Source organism: Chanodichthys erythropterus, chromosome 15, assembly GCF_024489055.1.
Source record: "Chanodichthys erythropterus isolate Z2021 chromosome 15, ASM2448905v1, whole genome shotgun sequence".
NCBI lineage: Eukaryota > Metazoa > Chordata > Actinopteri > Cypriniformes > Xenocyprididae > Chanodichthys > Chanodichthys erythropterus.
In genome coordinates, this window is record NC_090235.1 from 16,097,928 (window position 1) to 16,116,992 (window position 19,065).

The 19,065-nt window shown below is 40.7% G+C and overlaps 1 protein-coding gene across 1 annotated transcript in view; it reads left to right on the forward strand.

Moving 5' to 3' along the window:
- The window catches only part of LOC137037750 (tenascin), a 51,161-nt gene that overhangs the window by 10,669 nt on the left and 21,427 nt on the right, over positions 1-19,065 (forward strand). The window contains exons 4-6 of the mRNA XM_067411993.1: positions 1,207-1,701; positions 5,485-6,483; positions 13,134-13,249. Coding sequence (XP_067268094.1) covers positions 1,359-1,701; positions 5,485-6,483; positions 13,134-13,249 — 1,458 coding nt within the window. The 5' untranslated portion in view covers positions 1,207-1,358. The remainder of the gene's footprint in view (positions 1-1,206; positions 1,702-5,484; positions 6,484-13,133; positions 13,250-19,065) is intronic.

Genomic DNA, 19,065 nt, shown 5'->3' on the forward strand with positions numbered 1-19,065 from the left:
TCTCGACTGTGGCGATGAATACATGAAGTGATAAAATGTTTACCTGCTTGCTTTGGATAAAACCTGTATTTCAATTAATGAAAATGATTTAATACCTTTAGTAACAACGCTGTAACAAATTAAGCTATTGTCTGTTTTTGTGAAATCATAATTCGATATGAGCTCCGTTTACATGATTACATGAATCAATTCGAACCTCACAGCTCACAATCTTAATATCTATATGATTTTCAATCCCGAGGAGTGATGTGATATTTCCCCTTCAGCTCCACGTGTGTTTTTCATCATCAGCACCGTGAGAAAAGACCTGCAGACTGTCCTTTAACTGACCTGCCGCCTGACAACCATCTAACTACAGGCAGATGCCATGAAACAAACATTTTTTATTTAGAAATGATGTTCTTCCTCAGTGATTCTGTCTTGTTTTCCAGCACAAATATCCAAACATTGGAGAAGCAGAGAAGCATGGAGAAGCAAAATATTAAGATATCAAAATGAAGTGAGTGTGTGTTTAAAAGAAGTCTGGAGTCAGAAAAATAAACTTAATTCAAAGGAAAAGCTGACAGATTTTTGTTCTCACGTCATTTTCATGATTTTCTCAGTGAACAAGACTTCAGTCATTTTGCTTCTCCAGTAAATTTATCCTCAATTTACGTATTTGTACTGGAAATACTGAGGAAGAACATCCTTTTTTACAGTGTATGAGATCCAAAACTACATGATTACAAGTTCACCTCCAAACAAAAACAGTTCTGATCATGATCACGGTATCTGGGGAAAACATGACATCAAACACTTGTTTTCCCCATTTGTTTCCACAGGTAAAGTCACTGAGAGCAGAACTGGTATTTTCAGCTGTTTTAAATGAATTTTAGCAGGAAAGGATCATGGTGTTTACTTTCCTTGATTTGATCTGGCAGCTTCTGTGTCGCTCCATTGACAGCGTTATTTAAAGTCATCATGGAATTAAAGTCGACCCTGTTTACTCTCTTAATGCACTTTCCTGCTCTCATTATGTTTCATTCATCAAAAAGAAGTTTGTCTTTGAAATCGTTCATCAAAATTAAATCGGCTCAACATTTTTGCCTCAAACCATCCTGAAACTTGGAAGTAAAATGGGTTGCACATGCTGTTTTATGTCGACTTCAGGTGAATGTCTAATATTGAATCCTGCATGACAACTGAAATCGTGTTTGTGTGAAACAGGTCGGACAGACGCTTGAAGACAAGAGAAGAATTCAGCCAACGGTTCATCTGCAAAAACTGAATCTAAATGTTCTGAGTACTATAGTAAAATACCTTCTCGTTCACAAACAAAACATCATCCGTTGATTTTGGGGGTGTTCCTCCCTTTAAACATGGCGTTTGTATTGCCTTTCCTCCTCCTGCTTCAACTCTCGATCCAGACGGGAGCTCAGCGCGTCTCCAGCGATCTCAGATCCCAGCCTATTAGAGTTGTTATTTCGGATTCATGTGCGCAGAATGAGGCCAGAGAGAGAGAGATGGACTTGGACCCTGATTCTCCTCTGGTCCTGACCCATCGGATCCGTCTGCTGCCCGGATCAGGCTCAGGTTGTGGTCAGTGCAACGTGGACTTTGCAGCCTTGCGTGAGCGTATAGAAAGACTGGAGAAGGAGGTGTCGGATCTGAGGCAGAAATGTGGAGGTCCGGACGGATGCTGCACCTCCCAGCAGAGCAAAGGTAAAGCCCTTCCTGAATGCCACCAAGCCAGACCTTCCCAGGTTCTCATAAGCTTCTCATAGTCAAGAAATCCAAAACAATGCTTTAGTCAGGATACTAATCCTAAAGGATCCTTATGGGAGATATTCATCTCTAATCAAATGAGATCCTACTAGATCAGGGGTTCAAACATGCGGCCCACAACGGTGTCCAATCCGGCCCGAGGGATGATTTGATTTTGAACAAAAATAGAAAATAGAGATATACTGGTGAAACAGCTATAAACTGGAAATGTCATTTGTGTGGGAATATTAAAAAAGACGTTAACACAGGCCAGAGGGGGCACGCTGAAGACGGACACAAAAAGCAAAACACTATGGAAGCTTGTTTTTTCGCCACTAAATAAAAGATAAAAAGTAATTGTGACTTTTTATCACACAATTCTGACTTTATAACTCGCAGTTATGACTCTTTTCTCAGAATTGCATGATATAAACTCGCAATTGCATCATATAAAGTCAGAATTGTGAGATATAAACAATTCTGAGAAAAATGTCATAATTGCAAGATATATATCACACAATTCTGATTTTATAACTGACAATTCTGACTTATTCACGCAATTCTGACTTTATATTTCACAATTCAAACTTTATATCTCACAATCCTGACTTTATATATCATGCAATTCTGACTTTATATCTCGCAATTCTGACTTTATATCACGCAATTCTGACTTTATATCACGCAATTCTGACTTTATATCACGCAATTCTGACTTTATATCACTCAATTCTGACTTTATATCACGCAATTCTGACTTTATATCACGCAATTCTGACTTTATATCTCGCAATTCTGACTTTATATCACGCAATTCTGACTTTATATCACTCAATTCTGACTTTATATCTCGCAATTCTGACTTTATATCACGCAATTCTGACTTTATATCTCACAATCCTGACTTTATATCTCACAATCCTGACTTTATATATCACTCAATTCTGACTTTATATCTCGCAATTCTGACTTTATATCACGCAATTCTGACTTTATATCTCACAATCCTGACTTTATATCTCACAATCCTGACTTTATATATCATGCAATTCTGACTTTATATCTCGCAATTCTGACTTTATATCACGCAATTCTGACTTTATATCACGCAATTCTGACTTTATATCTCGCAATTCTGACTTTATATCACGCAATTCTGACTTTATATCACGCAATTCTGACTTTATATCTCGCAATTCTGACTTTATATCTCACAATCCTGACTTTATATCACGCAATTCTGACTTTATATCTCGCAATTCTGACTTTATATCACGCAATTCTGACTTTATATCACGCAATTCTGACTTTATATCACGCAATTCTGACTTTATATCACGCAATTCTGACTTTATATCACGCAATTCTGACTTTATATCACGCAATTCTGACTTTATATCACTCAATTCTGACTTTATATCTCGCAATTCTGACTTTATATCACGCAATTCTGACTTTATATCTCACAATCCTGACTTTATATCTCACAATCCTGACTTTATATATCATGCAATTCTGACTTTATATCTCACAATCCTGACTTTATATATCATGCAATTCTGACTTTATATCTCACAATTCTGACTTTATATCTCACAATTCTGACTTTATATCTCACAATCCTGACTTTATATATATCATGCAATTCTGACTTTATATCTCACAATTCTGACTTTATATCTCACAATCCTGACTTTATATATCATGCAATTCTGACTTTATATCACGCAAATCAGACTTTATATCTTGCAATCCTGACTTTATATATCATGCAATTCTGACTTTATATCTTGCAATTCTGACTTTATATCACGCAATCCTGACTTTATATCTCGCAATTCTGACTTTATATCACGCAATCCTGACTTTATACCTGACACAATCTGACTTTATATATCATGCAATTATGACTTTATATATATATTGCAATCCTGACTTTATATCTTGCAATTCTGACTTTATATCACGTAATCCTGACAATATATATATTATGCAATCCTGACTTTATATAACACGCAATCCTGACTTTATATATCATGCAATCCTGACTTTATATAACACACAATCCTGACTTTATATATCTTGCAATTCTGACTTTATATCACGCAATCCTGACTTTATACATGACACAATCCTGACTTTATATATCATGCAATTATGACTTTATATATATATTGCAATCCTGATTTTATATCTTGCAATTCTGACTTTATATCACGCAATCCTGACTTTATACATGACGCAATCCTGACTTTATATATATTGCAATCCTGACTTTATGTCTTGCAATTCTGACTTCATATATCATGCAATTCTGACTTTATATATCATTCTGACTTTATATCTCACAATTCTGACTTTATATCATGCAATTCTGACTTTATATCACGCAATCCTGACTTTATATCTCGCAATCCTGACTTTATATCATGCAATTCTGACTTTATATATCACGCAATTCTGACATTATATATCTCGCAATCCAGACTTTATATCTCGCAATTATGACTTCATATATGACGCAAATCTGACTTAATATATCATTCTGACTTTATATATATATATCGCAATCCTGACTTTATATCTCGCAATTCTGACTTTATATCACGCAATCCTGGCTTTATATCACGCAATCCTGACTTTATATATCACGCAATCCTGATTTTATATATCACGCAATTCTGACTTTATATCATGCAATCCTGACTTTATATATCATGCAATTATGACTTTATATATATTGCAATCCTGACTTTATATCTCGCAATTCTGACTTCATATATCATTCTGACTTTATATCTCGCAATCCTGGCTTTATATCACGCAATTCTGACTTTATATATCACGCAATTCTGACATTATATATCTCGCAATCCAGACTTTATATCTCGCAATTATGACTTCATATATGACGCAAATCTGACTTAATATATCATTCTGACTTTATATATATATATATCGCAATCCTGACTTTATATCTCGCAATTCTGACTTTATATATCATTCTGACTTTATATCTCGCAATCCTGGCTTTATATCACGCAATTCTGACTTTATATATCACGCAATTCTGACATTATATATCTCGCAATCCAGACTTTATATCTCGCAATTATGACTTCATATATGACGCAAATCTGACTTAATATATCATTCTGACTTTATATATATATATATCGCAATCCTGACTTTATATCTCGCAATTCTGACTTTATATCACGCAATCCTGACTTTATATCTCGCAATTCTGACTTTATATCTCGCAATTGTGAGAATTGTCAGAATTGTGAGAGAAGACATCGCAATTACCTTTTTTTTATTTCATGGTGGAAACAAGCTTCCATAGAACACAGATGTGCCAGCAGAGAACGTGTACCAGACACAGAAAGCTCACTGTTCGCGAAGTATAGCAAGGAAACTATAAAAGCTGAAATGAGGGTTGGGGTTATATAAATGTGTGTATATATAAAAGGGAACTGTTTTCAGAAGCATTTTCTTTTCACCTACTGTCAGAGAGTGAATTTGCATTTTTCTTGCGTATATTCAGGATGCATCTTTCATTTGATTCTACTAATAAGAACAGAATAGAAAAGTTCCACATAATTCTTTGGTTACTTTTCTCAAAAATGGAGCATGCCAAACGTGGTTACAAAGGTATCAATCATTGCTTTTTCTGGAACACATGATCATAATTTCAAGGGATGTATTTACATGCCATTATAACATGTTATTTCTCCACAGGTGCGATCTGTACCACCGCTGGTCCCACGACTGATGAATGTCCAGATGACTGCAGTGACCAGGGTCGCTGTGTCGATGGGAAGTGTGTGTGTTTCTCAGGATTCAGTGGGCCGGACTGCAGTATCCCAGACTGTCCTGATGACTGCAGTAGCCGGGGCCGGTGTGTGAACGGACAGTGTGTGTGTGACGCAGGCTTCAGCGGTCCGGACTGCTCTGTAAAAACATGTCCGGATAACTGCAGCAACCGCGGACGGTGTGTGAATGGGAAGTGTGTGTGTGACGCAGGCTTCAGCGGTCCGGACTGCTCGTCCAGCACGTGTCCTGGGAACTGCAATAACAGGGGCCGCTGCGTGAACGGCAGGTGCGTGTGTGAGGCTGGGTTTACCGGCCCTGACTGCGGGACACGGAGCTGTCCGGAGAACTGCAACAACCGGGGACGCTGTGTGAACGGAAAATGCGTGTGTGACTCTGGATTCACGGGTCAGGACTGCTCCGAGAGGTCCTGCCCGGGGAACTGCAACAATCGGGGGCGCTGTGTGAACGGACAGTGCGTGTGCGAACCGGGCTTCTCTGGGCCAGACTGCTCTGTAAAAACATGCCCGGATAACTGCAGCAACCGCGGACAGTGTATCAATGGGAAGTGTGTGTGTGAGAGTGGTTTTACTGGACCGAACTGCGCGTCCAGATCCTGTCCTGGAGACTGCAGTAACCGGGGCGTGTGTGTCGACGGCCAGTGCGAGTGTGAGAGCGGCTTCACTGGACCCGACTGCTCGTCCCAGGCTTGTCCCAGTAACTGCAATAACAAGGGCAGATGTGTGAATGGGAAGTGCGTCTGTGATGTAGGCTTCTCAGGTCAGGACTGCTCCAGCAAAACCTGTCCCAACAACTGCAGTAACAGGGGCCGCTGTGTGAGGGGCCGCTGCGTGTGTCGTCGGGGTTTCACGGGGCCTGACTGCAGCGAGTGTCAGGCTGGGTTCACTGGGGAAAACTGTGATGTCGGTGAGTGATGCACTGTACACTGTTAAAAAAAATTAAAAAAGGGTAATTTTCTAGGAGCAGAGGTGTTAGAAAATGTTTAAAAACAGAAAAATACTGTCAGGAAAAAACAGATAAACTGTAAAAAAAACAGTATTTTCTTATCCTATAATTACGGTTTATTACTGTAATATAAATACTTTTAACAAACATTAATTGTTGCACTCTAAAAAATGCTGGGTTGAAAATGGACAAACCCAGTGATTGGGTTGATTAAATGTTTAAACAACCTGCAGGGTAGTTTTATATAACTGTTTAAAAATGACTGTATTGCTTGATTTAACCCTCTGGTGCTCTTCAGTCATTTTTTTAAATTGGAACGGTATGAAACTTGAGGTTTTGGCACTTGCTATGTGAACGCACAAAAAAATAATCATGTAACGTACATGACTCGAAAAGATTAAATGGTAAAAAATAGGGAAAAAATAGTCACACTTGTGCTTCTCGAGGTCAAAAGTGAGCGCATTGGAAATTAATGGGAGAAGAATTTCATCACAAGATTTTCAACAAAATCTTACTAAAAGCTCATTTTTTGCAATATCAAGCTCAAATTTGGAACACAACCTGTTTAGATTTATGGCTTTGATATCCTCAGAGTTTTAGTTTAAAACGTGTCCCTGAAAATATATATTTAATATAAAAATTGAAAATTGTGTTTTTGTGCATTTTTTCATAACAATAAATGTCAAATTCTGTAACTTTAAGTTAACTTTTTAAAACTTTTTCACTTCAGCAATAATTTGTCTTTGAAAAGACATAAAAATTAAGGCTTAAAGCATTCAAGATTTGACAAATGGATTATAACTACAGCTTAGAAATAATTTAGCTCTATAAAGTCCCCTAAAAATACAAAATATTAAATAAAAAACATTATTGAATTAAAATATAGTACATTCATTTCTTTGAAATAAAAAAACATTTCAACATGGAGAAATCAACACAGAGCACCAGAGGGTTAAAATGAACCCAAAGTATGTTGGAAATTAACATTTATAAAATGTGTTTAATAACTGAACATTTGTTAATAATTAAACAATAAACATTTATTAAATTGCTTATTAATAAATGTTCACCTTTTGATTATTATTGTTGTCTCTAGTAATTATGTGTCTCTTTAATTTCCAACCTATTTTGGGTTGACTTTAAGCCAGACATATAGTCATTTATAAACAATGGTTAAGTTAAATAAATATGCTCAGCACATATGGCAAACATGTAAGCCAACCGCTGGGTTAAAACAACCCGATTGCCGGGTTAAAACAACCCGATTGCCGGGTTTCTCCATTTTTAACCCATGTTATGTTGTTTTTAACCCATCATTTTTTAGAGTGTACAATACAGTCATACACCTCTAAAACTCAAACTGTAAAAAAAAAAAAAAATGACAGCTGTGGTTGCCAGAAATTTACCGTAAAAAAATATGGTAGCAACATTTTAGGTTTTACAGATTTTACTTACATTTACAGTAAAAAAAACATATTTCATTAACTGATATAATGTTAATTTACCAACCTAATGAAGTACTAACATCTGTTTTGTACCTTTGTAATACACTGACACCAACCAATACAAATGGTGATGAGAAAGTCACATGACGAATTAAAGTGTCACAGTGTCATTTACACAAACACTAAACATCATCATGGTAACACACATAACATTTAAAAAATGCAATAAACATTAATTTAACAACATTAGACGTAACATTAAACACTAATGTCCATAACTGATTAGAAAAAACTAAGAAGAAATGGTTATTTCAACAAAAATACATCAAATGTGAAGTATCATTTAGGAAATTCTGGGAATGTCCATTTACAGGTTCATAGTTAAAATAATGATCTTTTTTTACAGTGTGTGAACAAATACTATTATTTAACCTAAAAAAAAGTATCAGGTTACGTATGTAACCATGGTTCCCTGAGAACAGGGACCGTTTGCAAAAACGCTTTGGGGAACATCACGTGACCCAGGTGTCTGAAAGCAACTATCCAAAAACTCCAATCCCTATTGGCCAGCGACAGCCTATGACGTAATATGGCACGACCCGGGCGTATAAAAGGAGCGCCTGGAGAAACAGAAGACATCTATCGTTTTGAGGAACAGTTCTGCAGGCAGGCAACCCGAAGCATGGCAAGGAAACATACGTAACCTGAGATGTTCCCTTTCGAAAGGGAACTCGCTCTGCGTTTGCAAAAACGCTATGGGGAACGATATACCCATGCTGCCATGCTTGAGGAGTGTGTATGCCAAAAAATATGGCTGACAAACGTCAAGCAGTTTCGAAGGAAATGCTTAGCAACTCACCCTCTCGGGTCACAACAGGCTGTCAGTGACGTCATTCCCTATGGCCAACAGCCCAAGCTGAGCCTACAGAAGGCCTTCCTCTATAGAGAGAGAAGGCCTAATAAGGCCGCTAGAGCATCTGAGACCAACTTTTCCTCAGACAAAGTGGTCTCTTCTAGGGAATGAGGCCAGGGAACCGAAGGGAACCCGACCAGTCACTAAAGGGGAATGAAGTCACCCCTAATGCAAAAGGGCAGGAGCAACTCAAACCCACGCGTAGAGACGAGCATCCTGGAGAGCAGAACTCAGCTGAGTGCTATAAACCCTCGTATTGTGGGGAGTATAATCCGCTCATCCTAGGACCTACTCAGCACTTGATAATTTGCTCTGAGGAGGCTGTGCGCTACAGAACCCTGATAGAGGGGAGCACAAACCAGCCTGGGGCTGATCCTCAATGGGAGGCCTCATGGAAGCCTTCACCTAATGATCAGCTTAGGGAGCTAAGCACTATTACACAGACAACCCTAGCAGGGAAGCACAAAGCTCGACTTAACAGGTAAACCATACTGTGGGCACATAAACATGGAGGCCAGAAAGGACCTACATCATGATAGTAATTCTATGTGGAGTAAGACTCACATAAGCCAGTACTTTGTCACAACAGTAAGACATTTAATGGAGGCCTGCGAAGGCCACCTTGAACACTTATCTCGCTGGAAGCAAGAAACATGACCTCAGTATACAGCAAATGAGACACTGAGGTGCCCACATAACAGTCCACCTAACACAATCCAACAAGCAGTGTACTTGGTAAAAGGAACCCTTTTTACTCTTTAAAGCAAGAGGAGTACAACATACGCCATCACGCACTAAGGAAGGCCCGAAAAGAAGGGCCTATGACCTCAGCAGACATGTGGCATCAGCTCGTGGAAGTGTTTCCAGCACCAGGAAGGACAACTAACTGCACCATAAGGAGGTTAAATTATCACCTGGGGCCCTGGCCAACCAGAAATGTACTCAGTAAAAAACTTGTAACTCTCACCGCGAGAGGTGTACACTATTACATACACCAGCATATTCAAAAGGTGGCCCAAAGGGCCTAATACCTGTAAAACATATGGCGTTAGTCTAGTGGCCATGTAAGGACTAGCATCCTGGAGAGCAGAACTCAGCTGAGTGCTATAAATCCTCGTATTGAGGGGAGTATAATCCGCTCATCCTAGGATCTACTCAGCGCTTGATTATTTGCACTGAGGAGGCTGTGCGCTAGAAACCCTGAAAGAGGGGAGCACAAACCAGCCTGGGGCTGAACCTCAGGAGGAGGCCTCAAGGAGGCCTACCACCCATGATCAGCTTAGGGAGCTAAGCACTATTACACAAACAACCCTGGCAGGGAAGTACAAAGCTCATCCTAACAGGTAGACCATACTGTTGGCAAATAGTAATATACGAAAAATATTTCACCACATTAGAAGGGCATTCATTGGTGGCCTGTGAGGGCCACCTTGAACACCTGCCTTGCTGGGTGCAGGTTACATATGACTTACTGTAAAGTGCCCACATGACAATCTACCTAACACAATCCAATGAGCAGTGTACTTGGTAGAAGAACCTTTTTACTCTTTAAAGCAAGAGGAGTACAGTGTAAGCTAAGGAAGGCCTTTGACTGGCCTATGACCTCAGCAGACACGTGGCATCAGCTCATGGCAGTGTTTAACCATTAGGGTTCTAGGAGCAAAAAATAGAACCAACCTAGATACTAGGTAGCTATTTAGCTTGACTAGAAGAACCCAGACTCAAGGAGGCTGATGTAGTTAAAACCACACTTCAGTAAGGTTTTACCACAAAAAGTCACCCTTGAGAGGTCAACCACTCAGAAGAGTACTTGGTAAAAGCACCCTTTTTACTCTCAGGTGAGAGGAGTACATAACTGAACTCCAACATGCTGCACGGAATGCCCATAGCGCCTACCCGTAATAAGCACGTGGCATCAGCTAGCGGCGACCATAATCATACCAACCATCAGGCCATGCATTCAAGATTTAGTTACTAAAAGGAAATGCATATTACACCACCTACTCCTCGAGAGGCCTGATTAAGGCCTACTCAACAGAGGTGGGGTGTGGTCGATGATGGTATTGGACTCCCAGGTATCCTGCCAACAGGTCGGCTAACAAAGGAGGCCCTGTGGGGCCTACAATCCAAGCAACAAGTGGCGTTCAGACCAGCTAACAGTTCATGACCAGCTAACAGCACTTGTTAGAAATACAATTGCTAATTAGGAGGCAGCTAATTAACCAATAGAGCCTACACTCAAAGTTATATGCAATATAGCCGTTAACAAGATCACAGAAAGGGAGCTAATAAAAACCATCTTTTCTCAAAAGCGGTTCTATACTACCCTGAGTATGCAATCCAACAGGTGATGCACTCAGTAACACCAATAAACCTACAAATGGGAAATATTAGGTCACCAATGTCTCCAATAGCACCTACATGAAAAAAGCCTGCTATTATGAGAACAGGTGCTAACCTGTGTAACATAAGTAAGCTCACATATAATGTAGGGCAAAAGTCTAGAACTTCAAAGTAAACACAACTCTTGGATGTATATGCTATTTCCAAAGAAAAAAATAATTTTCTCCATACAGATTCTCAAAACTGTACTGAGCCATAGAGGACGGATGCTAAACATTAGCAACATCAACTCAAACTTGATAAAAGAAAACAAGTAGCTAGAGGAAAAAACACATTTTCCATAGCATAAAAGTTCTAGAAAGTGGGGCCTAATACACACAGCATGAACTTATCTACGCAAAGATAAGGGCCTACCACCTGAGATAACAGCATCAGGGAGTCTAAAAAACGGTCTACAACCTAGCTGTTAAACTCAACAATTGCACCTACATAGCAAGGGCATAATGGGCATATGGCCTAACAACTCCTTCGGGAGGAGGCCAGAACTAGGAACTATACAGCCTGACAAGGGATAGTATACATAGGGTTATAAGTAAATAACACACCTAACCTAGCTCTAGCCTAGCCGCTAAGCTATGGGCCTTCTTACGGGGCCACAAGCCTAGTGAAACCTGGGTTTCACCTCGAAATCTCATGGATAAGAGAAAGAAAGTGAAGGTCACAAGCAAACAATGTCAGGCGGCCGATTAGGGCCGACCTAAACATACATATTAACTGAAGTGACGAGTGCTAACTCAAACTACTCTAGAAAACAGTAGATGAGAAGCTACTCTAAACAGATGGCTAAAAGGCGGTCATTTTGTGGCCTGCACAACATCTACTCTAGTCAGTCTATCAACTTCAGTTTGCCCAAAAAAAACCCTAATTTCTCTGACTACATGCTCAGAAAAACTATACATGAAAATAAGGCCTTATTTCAAACATATAAAATATAGACCGTCCTGCGGCTCAAAGACCAAAGACTCCTAATGTTCCCTTTTTTTTTACATGAAAGGACGGAATCTAAGGTTCTTTTAAGCCTAAAAGATCCTCTTAGTGCTCGCCGTCCGGACGCGATGACGACAAACACGAACGTTCTCGTCATCCATTTTAGAACGGAGCGCCCAATAGGGAGATGCTCATAGTAAACAACAGACAAACACACAGACAGCACCCTCAAGCACTGTCTATGCACGCTCCTCTCCAGACAGAAAACGCCCAGAAAATGTGTATATCAAGTGTCAAACACTGGGACACAAATGAACACACTCTCTTGAACGTTTGTAAGGCATATATTAAAACCCTACCGGAGTCGATATAGACGCGATCAGACAGAACAGGACCAAAAGACGATGAGTTGTCTTCTGTTTCTACAGGCACTCCTTTTATAAGTCCGGGTCGCGCCATATTACGTCATAGGCTGTCGCTGGCCAATAGGGATTGGAGTTTTTGGATAGTTGCTTTCAGACACCTTGGTCACGTGACGTTCCCCATAGCCTTTTTGCAAACGCAGAGCAAATTCCCTTTCGAAAGGGAATCACCATTTTTAGGCTAAACTTTAAGAGTTTCAAGCCTTATTTTGTAACCTATTATTTGAAAGCAACAAGATTTTACTGCATCTGTCCGCTGGGTAGGATCAGAAATTATAACAACTTTAGAGACACTTTAAATAGTGCTTTATATTACATATGGAGGTGTTTAAATAACCTGCACACGTGGTAACACGCCAACATTATGTTGTGTCTTTATTAGTGCTGTTGGTGAATGAATCCAGCAGCGGGTCAGCAGTAATCTGAGTTATCGCTTCAAGTAGAAACAGATGGCTTTGAATGGGAGAGTTGTACACTTGTGTCTCTGTGTTTTGTGTCCAGCGCTGGCGGGCGTCTCTCGTCTCAGCACCAGGGACATCACTGAGTCCTCCGTCACGCTGTCCTGGACTCCAGCGGCTGTGCAGTACGACACCTACCACATCAGCTTCACCAGCACGGCACGTAAACACGCCTGCATGTCACGTGACACAAGAATTGCTGATGTGATTTCAGCATCGATTCAGACTACTGTTGCTGATCCTTCCTCAATAATAATAGCAAATATCTATAGATTTAAAGATGAAGGGTGAACTTGTCTTTTGGTCTTTCCAATCAATACAAAATCAATCTTTAATAGTCATTTTAAGGATCAGATCAGATAAAAAACTGCTTTTTCAACTAAATATACTGCAAAAAAAAAAGGTTTGTCATGTTTTCCAGCGCAAATATATAAGCATTCTTAGCCCCTGTGTGTCAATTAAAAAAAGTAACATACAGGTCCATAGAGGACAAAAATGTCCATTTCCAAAAATTGTCATAAAAATTTGAAGCTTGGGAGCACAGACTTAATTTGGTCTCATTTTAAAGACCCTTGGCATTATTGTTGAAGTAAAAAAAAAAAAAAAGATTTATAAAAAAGCAATAAATCTAAATAAGTTGTTACAAAAATTTGAAGCTTTTAATTTTAATTTTGAAGCCTTGCCAACAGAATGAAAGCTTATTAAGAAAGACTGCAAAGAAATTGCAGTTTTTTAATGGGTTTCAATGAGGATATTTTTGAACTTGCATTCCTGAGAGGAACTATTTTGTGTTTTTCTTGTGCACAATAGATTTTTTTTTTTTTAAGTAAAATGGGAGTGAAATAGTAAAATTTCAATAAAAATACACACCTGTGACACAATTTCTGCATTTGGCATTAACACAGGCTAAATAATCATAACACCAAATAAAAACAAACAAAAAAATCCATAAGGACGCACAGGGGTTAAATCAAGATACATTTACTGGAGAAGCTAAATTCTGTAAAATATTGTCTTCACTGACAGATATTTGTTTTGAGTTTAAGCACAAACTCACTTCATTTTGATGATTTTTTCTGAAAACAAGACTTAATAGTTGAAGTCATCTGCAGTAAATGAATCTTGATTTATGAATGTTTAGATATTTGTACTGGAAAACAAGGAAAAAATATAGAAGAAGAATCTTTTAAAGGATTTAATATTTGCTGGACAGACTGTTTTCTATGTTGATTTAAAGTTGCAGTCCGCAAGTTTTGCCTCTTTGTCGCCACCTCTGTTTGAATCCTGCATTTGTAGTTATTTGTGAAATTATCATCTTTACATGGTTTGTGTACGGCACGGCTCAGCGCTGGTGTGGATACTGTACTTCGGAATCACAGATTCTAGTCTTGGAAGTATGACCAAAATAAGAATTTTCAGTGGAAAATGTCATCTGAACAAGCAAGTAACAGATCTGCCACTTTTGTTCTGACCAACTGAGGAAAAAAAAGCATTACATTACCAATGGTGATTAAATCTAATGATCGCTTAGCTCGGATCACATCAAACTGTGCAAATTATTGTTGTTATTATACTTTGTTCTCAAATTGTTAGTGTTAACATCAGCATTGCGTGACTGTGTACTTAGTGTGTATTAGCGTTAGCTGTAGATTTCAATTTCTGTAAGGTCTAATTTATAACGTTAATTTGTCATACCATACAATCCACCATCAAAATAAGTTTAATTTCCAGCTGCTTGAGAAAAGGCTATAAATGATCCGTCACCTGCAGCATCGTCACATGATATAGTCTACTAGCTGGGACTCGTTTTTTATGTAAACAGATGTAATGATGCAAAGATAAACTGCAGCATGCTCGAATTTCCTGTGGAAACCCACAAGTACTGCTCTTGTTATAAAACATTATTACAAGTGTACCGTTGTGAATCAGGCTAAGGTAAGGAGATGGTTTTGAGCACTGGCTGATTATGTACTTGCTCAAAAATGGAATTTGGATCATTTTTAACCAAAAAGTTACAACTGCAGCATTAAATAAAATTTCAGTATTTTTTATTTTATTTTTATTATTATTGCAAAACTGTAAATGAGAACTTTTTTTTTCCTCCTCAGCTGACAATATCAGGTACAGAAAGTATTTTACAGCTCCCACAGCAGCCCAAACTTAAATCTGGCCGAGTGTCTTTTCCAAAGGAAAAACAAATTAATTTTTACATAGACATAAAATGAGCTCAATCTGGCAATGGAAAAACAAGCTATGTGTTTTGGACAGAAGCCCTGCTTGATTTACAGCCGTATGAATGTTTAGTGCCCATCTCTGCCTCAGCAGCCATTCATGTAACATCTCAACATACTGTAAACCAACACACACCACTGTAACCCAACACACACCACTGTAACCCAACACACACCAACACACACCACTGTAACCCAACACACACCAATACACACCACTGTAACCCAACACACACCACTGTAACCCAACACACACCACTGTAACCCAACACACACCACTGTAACCAACACACACCACTGTAACCCAACACACACCACTGTAACCCAACACACACCACTGTAACCCAACACACACCAACACACACCACTGTAACCCAACACACACCAATACACACCACTGTAACCCAACACACACCACTGTAACCAACACACACCAACACACACCACTGTAACCCAACACACACCAACACACACCACTGTAACCCACCACTGTAACCCAACACACACCACTGTAACCCAACACACACCACTGTAACACAACACACACCATTGTAACACAACACACACCACTGTAACACAACACACACCACTGTAACACAACACACACCACTGTAACCCAACACACACCACTGTAACCCAACACACACCACTGTAACCAACACACACCAACACACACCACTGTAACCAACACACACCAACACACACCACTGTAACCCAACACACACCAACACACACCACTGTAACCCAACACACACCAACACACACCACTGTAACCCAACACACACCACTGTAACCCAACACACACCAACACACACCACTGTAACCCAACACACACCAACACACACCACTGTAACCCAACACACACCACTGTAACCCAACACACACCAACACACACCACTGTAACCCAACACACACCAACACACACCACTGTAACCCAACACACACCAATACACACCACTGTAACCAACACACACCAACACACACCACTGTAACCCAACACACACCAATACACACCACTGTAACCCAACACACACCACTGTAACCAACACACACCAACACACACCACTGTAACCCAACACACACCAACACACACCACTGTAACCCACCACTGTAACCCAACACACACCACTGTAACCCAACACACACCACTGTAACACAACACACACCATTGTAACACAACACACACCACTGTAACACAACACACACCACTGTAACACAACACACACCACTGTAACCCAACACACACCACTGTAACCCAACACACACCACTGTAACCAACACACACCAACACACACCACTGTAACCAACACACACCAACACACACCACTGTAACCCAACACACACCAACACACACCACTGTAACCCAACACACACCAACACACACCACTGTAACCCAACACACACCACTGTAACCCAACACACACCAACACACACCACTGTAACCCAACACACACCAACACACACCACTGTAACCCAACACACACCACTGTAACCCAACACACACCAACACACACCACTGTAACCCAACACACACCAACACACACCACTGTAACCCAACACACACCAATACACACCACTGTAACCAACACACACCAACACACACCACTGTAACCCACCACTGTAACACAGCACACACCACTGTAACCCAACACACACCAACACACACCACTGTAACCCAACACACACCAATACACACCACTGTAACCCAACACACACCAATACACACCACTGTAACCCAACACACACCACTGTAACCAACACACACCACTGTAACCCAACACACACCAACACACACCACTGTAACCCACCACTGTAACACAACACACACCACTGTAACCCAACACACACCAACACACACCACTGTAACCCAACACACACCAACACACACCACTGTAACCCAACACACACCACTGCAACCAACACACACCACTGTAACCAACACACACCAACACACACCACTGTAACCCAACACACACCACTGCAACCAACACACACCACTGTAACCCAACACACATCACTGCAACCAACACACACCACTGTAACCCAACACACACCACTGTAACCAACACACACCAACACACACCACTGTAACCCAACACACACCACTGTAACCCACCACTGTAACCCAACACACACCAATACACACCACTGTAACCCAACACACACCAATACACACCACTGTAACCCAACACACACCACTGTAACCAACACACACCACTGTAACCCAACACACACCAACACACACCACTGTAACCCACCACTGTAACACAACACACACCACTGTAACCCAACACACACCAACACACACCACTGTAACCCAACACACACCAACACACACCACTGTAACCCAACACACACCACTGTAACCCAACACACACCACTGTAACACAACACACACCACTGTAACACAACACACACCATTGTAACACAACACACACCACTGTAACACAACACACACCACTGTAACCCAACACACACCACTGTAACCCAACACACACCACTGTAACCCAACACACACCACTGTAACCAACACACACCAACACACACCACTGTAACCCAACACACACCAACACACACCACTGTAACCCAACACACACCAACACACACCACTGTAACCCAACACACACCACTGTAACCCAACACACACCAACACACACCACTGTAACCCAACACACACCACTGTAACCCAACACACACCAACACACACCACTGTAACCCAACACACACCAACACACACCACTGTAACCCAACACACACCACTGTAACCCAACACACACCAACACACACCACTGTAACCCAACACACACCAACACACACCACTGTAACCCAACACACACCAATACACACCACTGTAACCAACACACACCACTGTAACCCACCACTGTAACACAGCACACACCACTGTAACCCAACACACACCAACACACACCACTGTAACCCAACACACACCAATACACACCACTGTAACCCAACACACACCAACACACACCACTGTAACCAACACACACCACTGTAACCCAACACACACCAACACACACCACTGTAACCCACCACTGTAACACAACACACACCACTGTAACCCAACACACACCAACACACACCACTGTAACCCAACACACACCAACACACACCACTGTAACCCAACACACACCACTGCAACCAACACACACCACTGTAACCAACACACACCAACACACACCACTGTAACCCAACACACACCACTGCAACCAACACACACCACTGTAACCCAACACACATCACTGCAACCAACACACACCACTGTAACCCAACACACACCACTGTAACCAACACACACCAACACACACCACTGTAACCCAACACACACCACTGTAACCCACCACTGTAACCCAACACACACCAATACACACCACTGTAACCCAACACACACCAATACACACCACTGTAACCCAACACACACCACTGTAACCAACACACACCACTGTAACCCATCACACACCAACACACACCACTGTAACCCACCACTGTAACACAACACACACCACTGTAACCCAACACACACCAACACACACCACTGTAACCCAACACACACCAACACACACCACTGTAACCCAACACACACCACTGCAACCAACACACACCACTGTAACCAACACACACCAACACACACCACTGTAACCCAACACACACCACTGCAACCAACACACACCACTGTAACCCAACACACATCACTGCAACCAACACACACCACTGTAACCCAACACA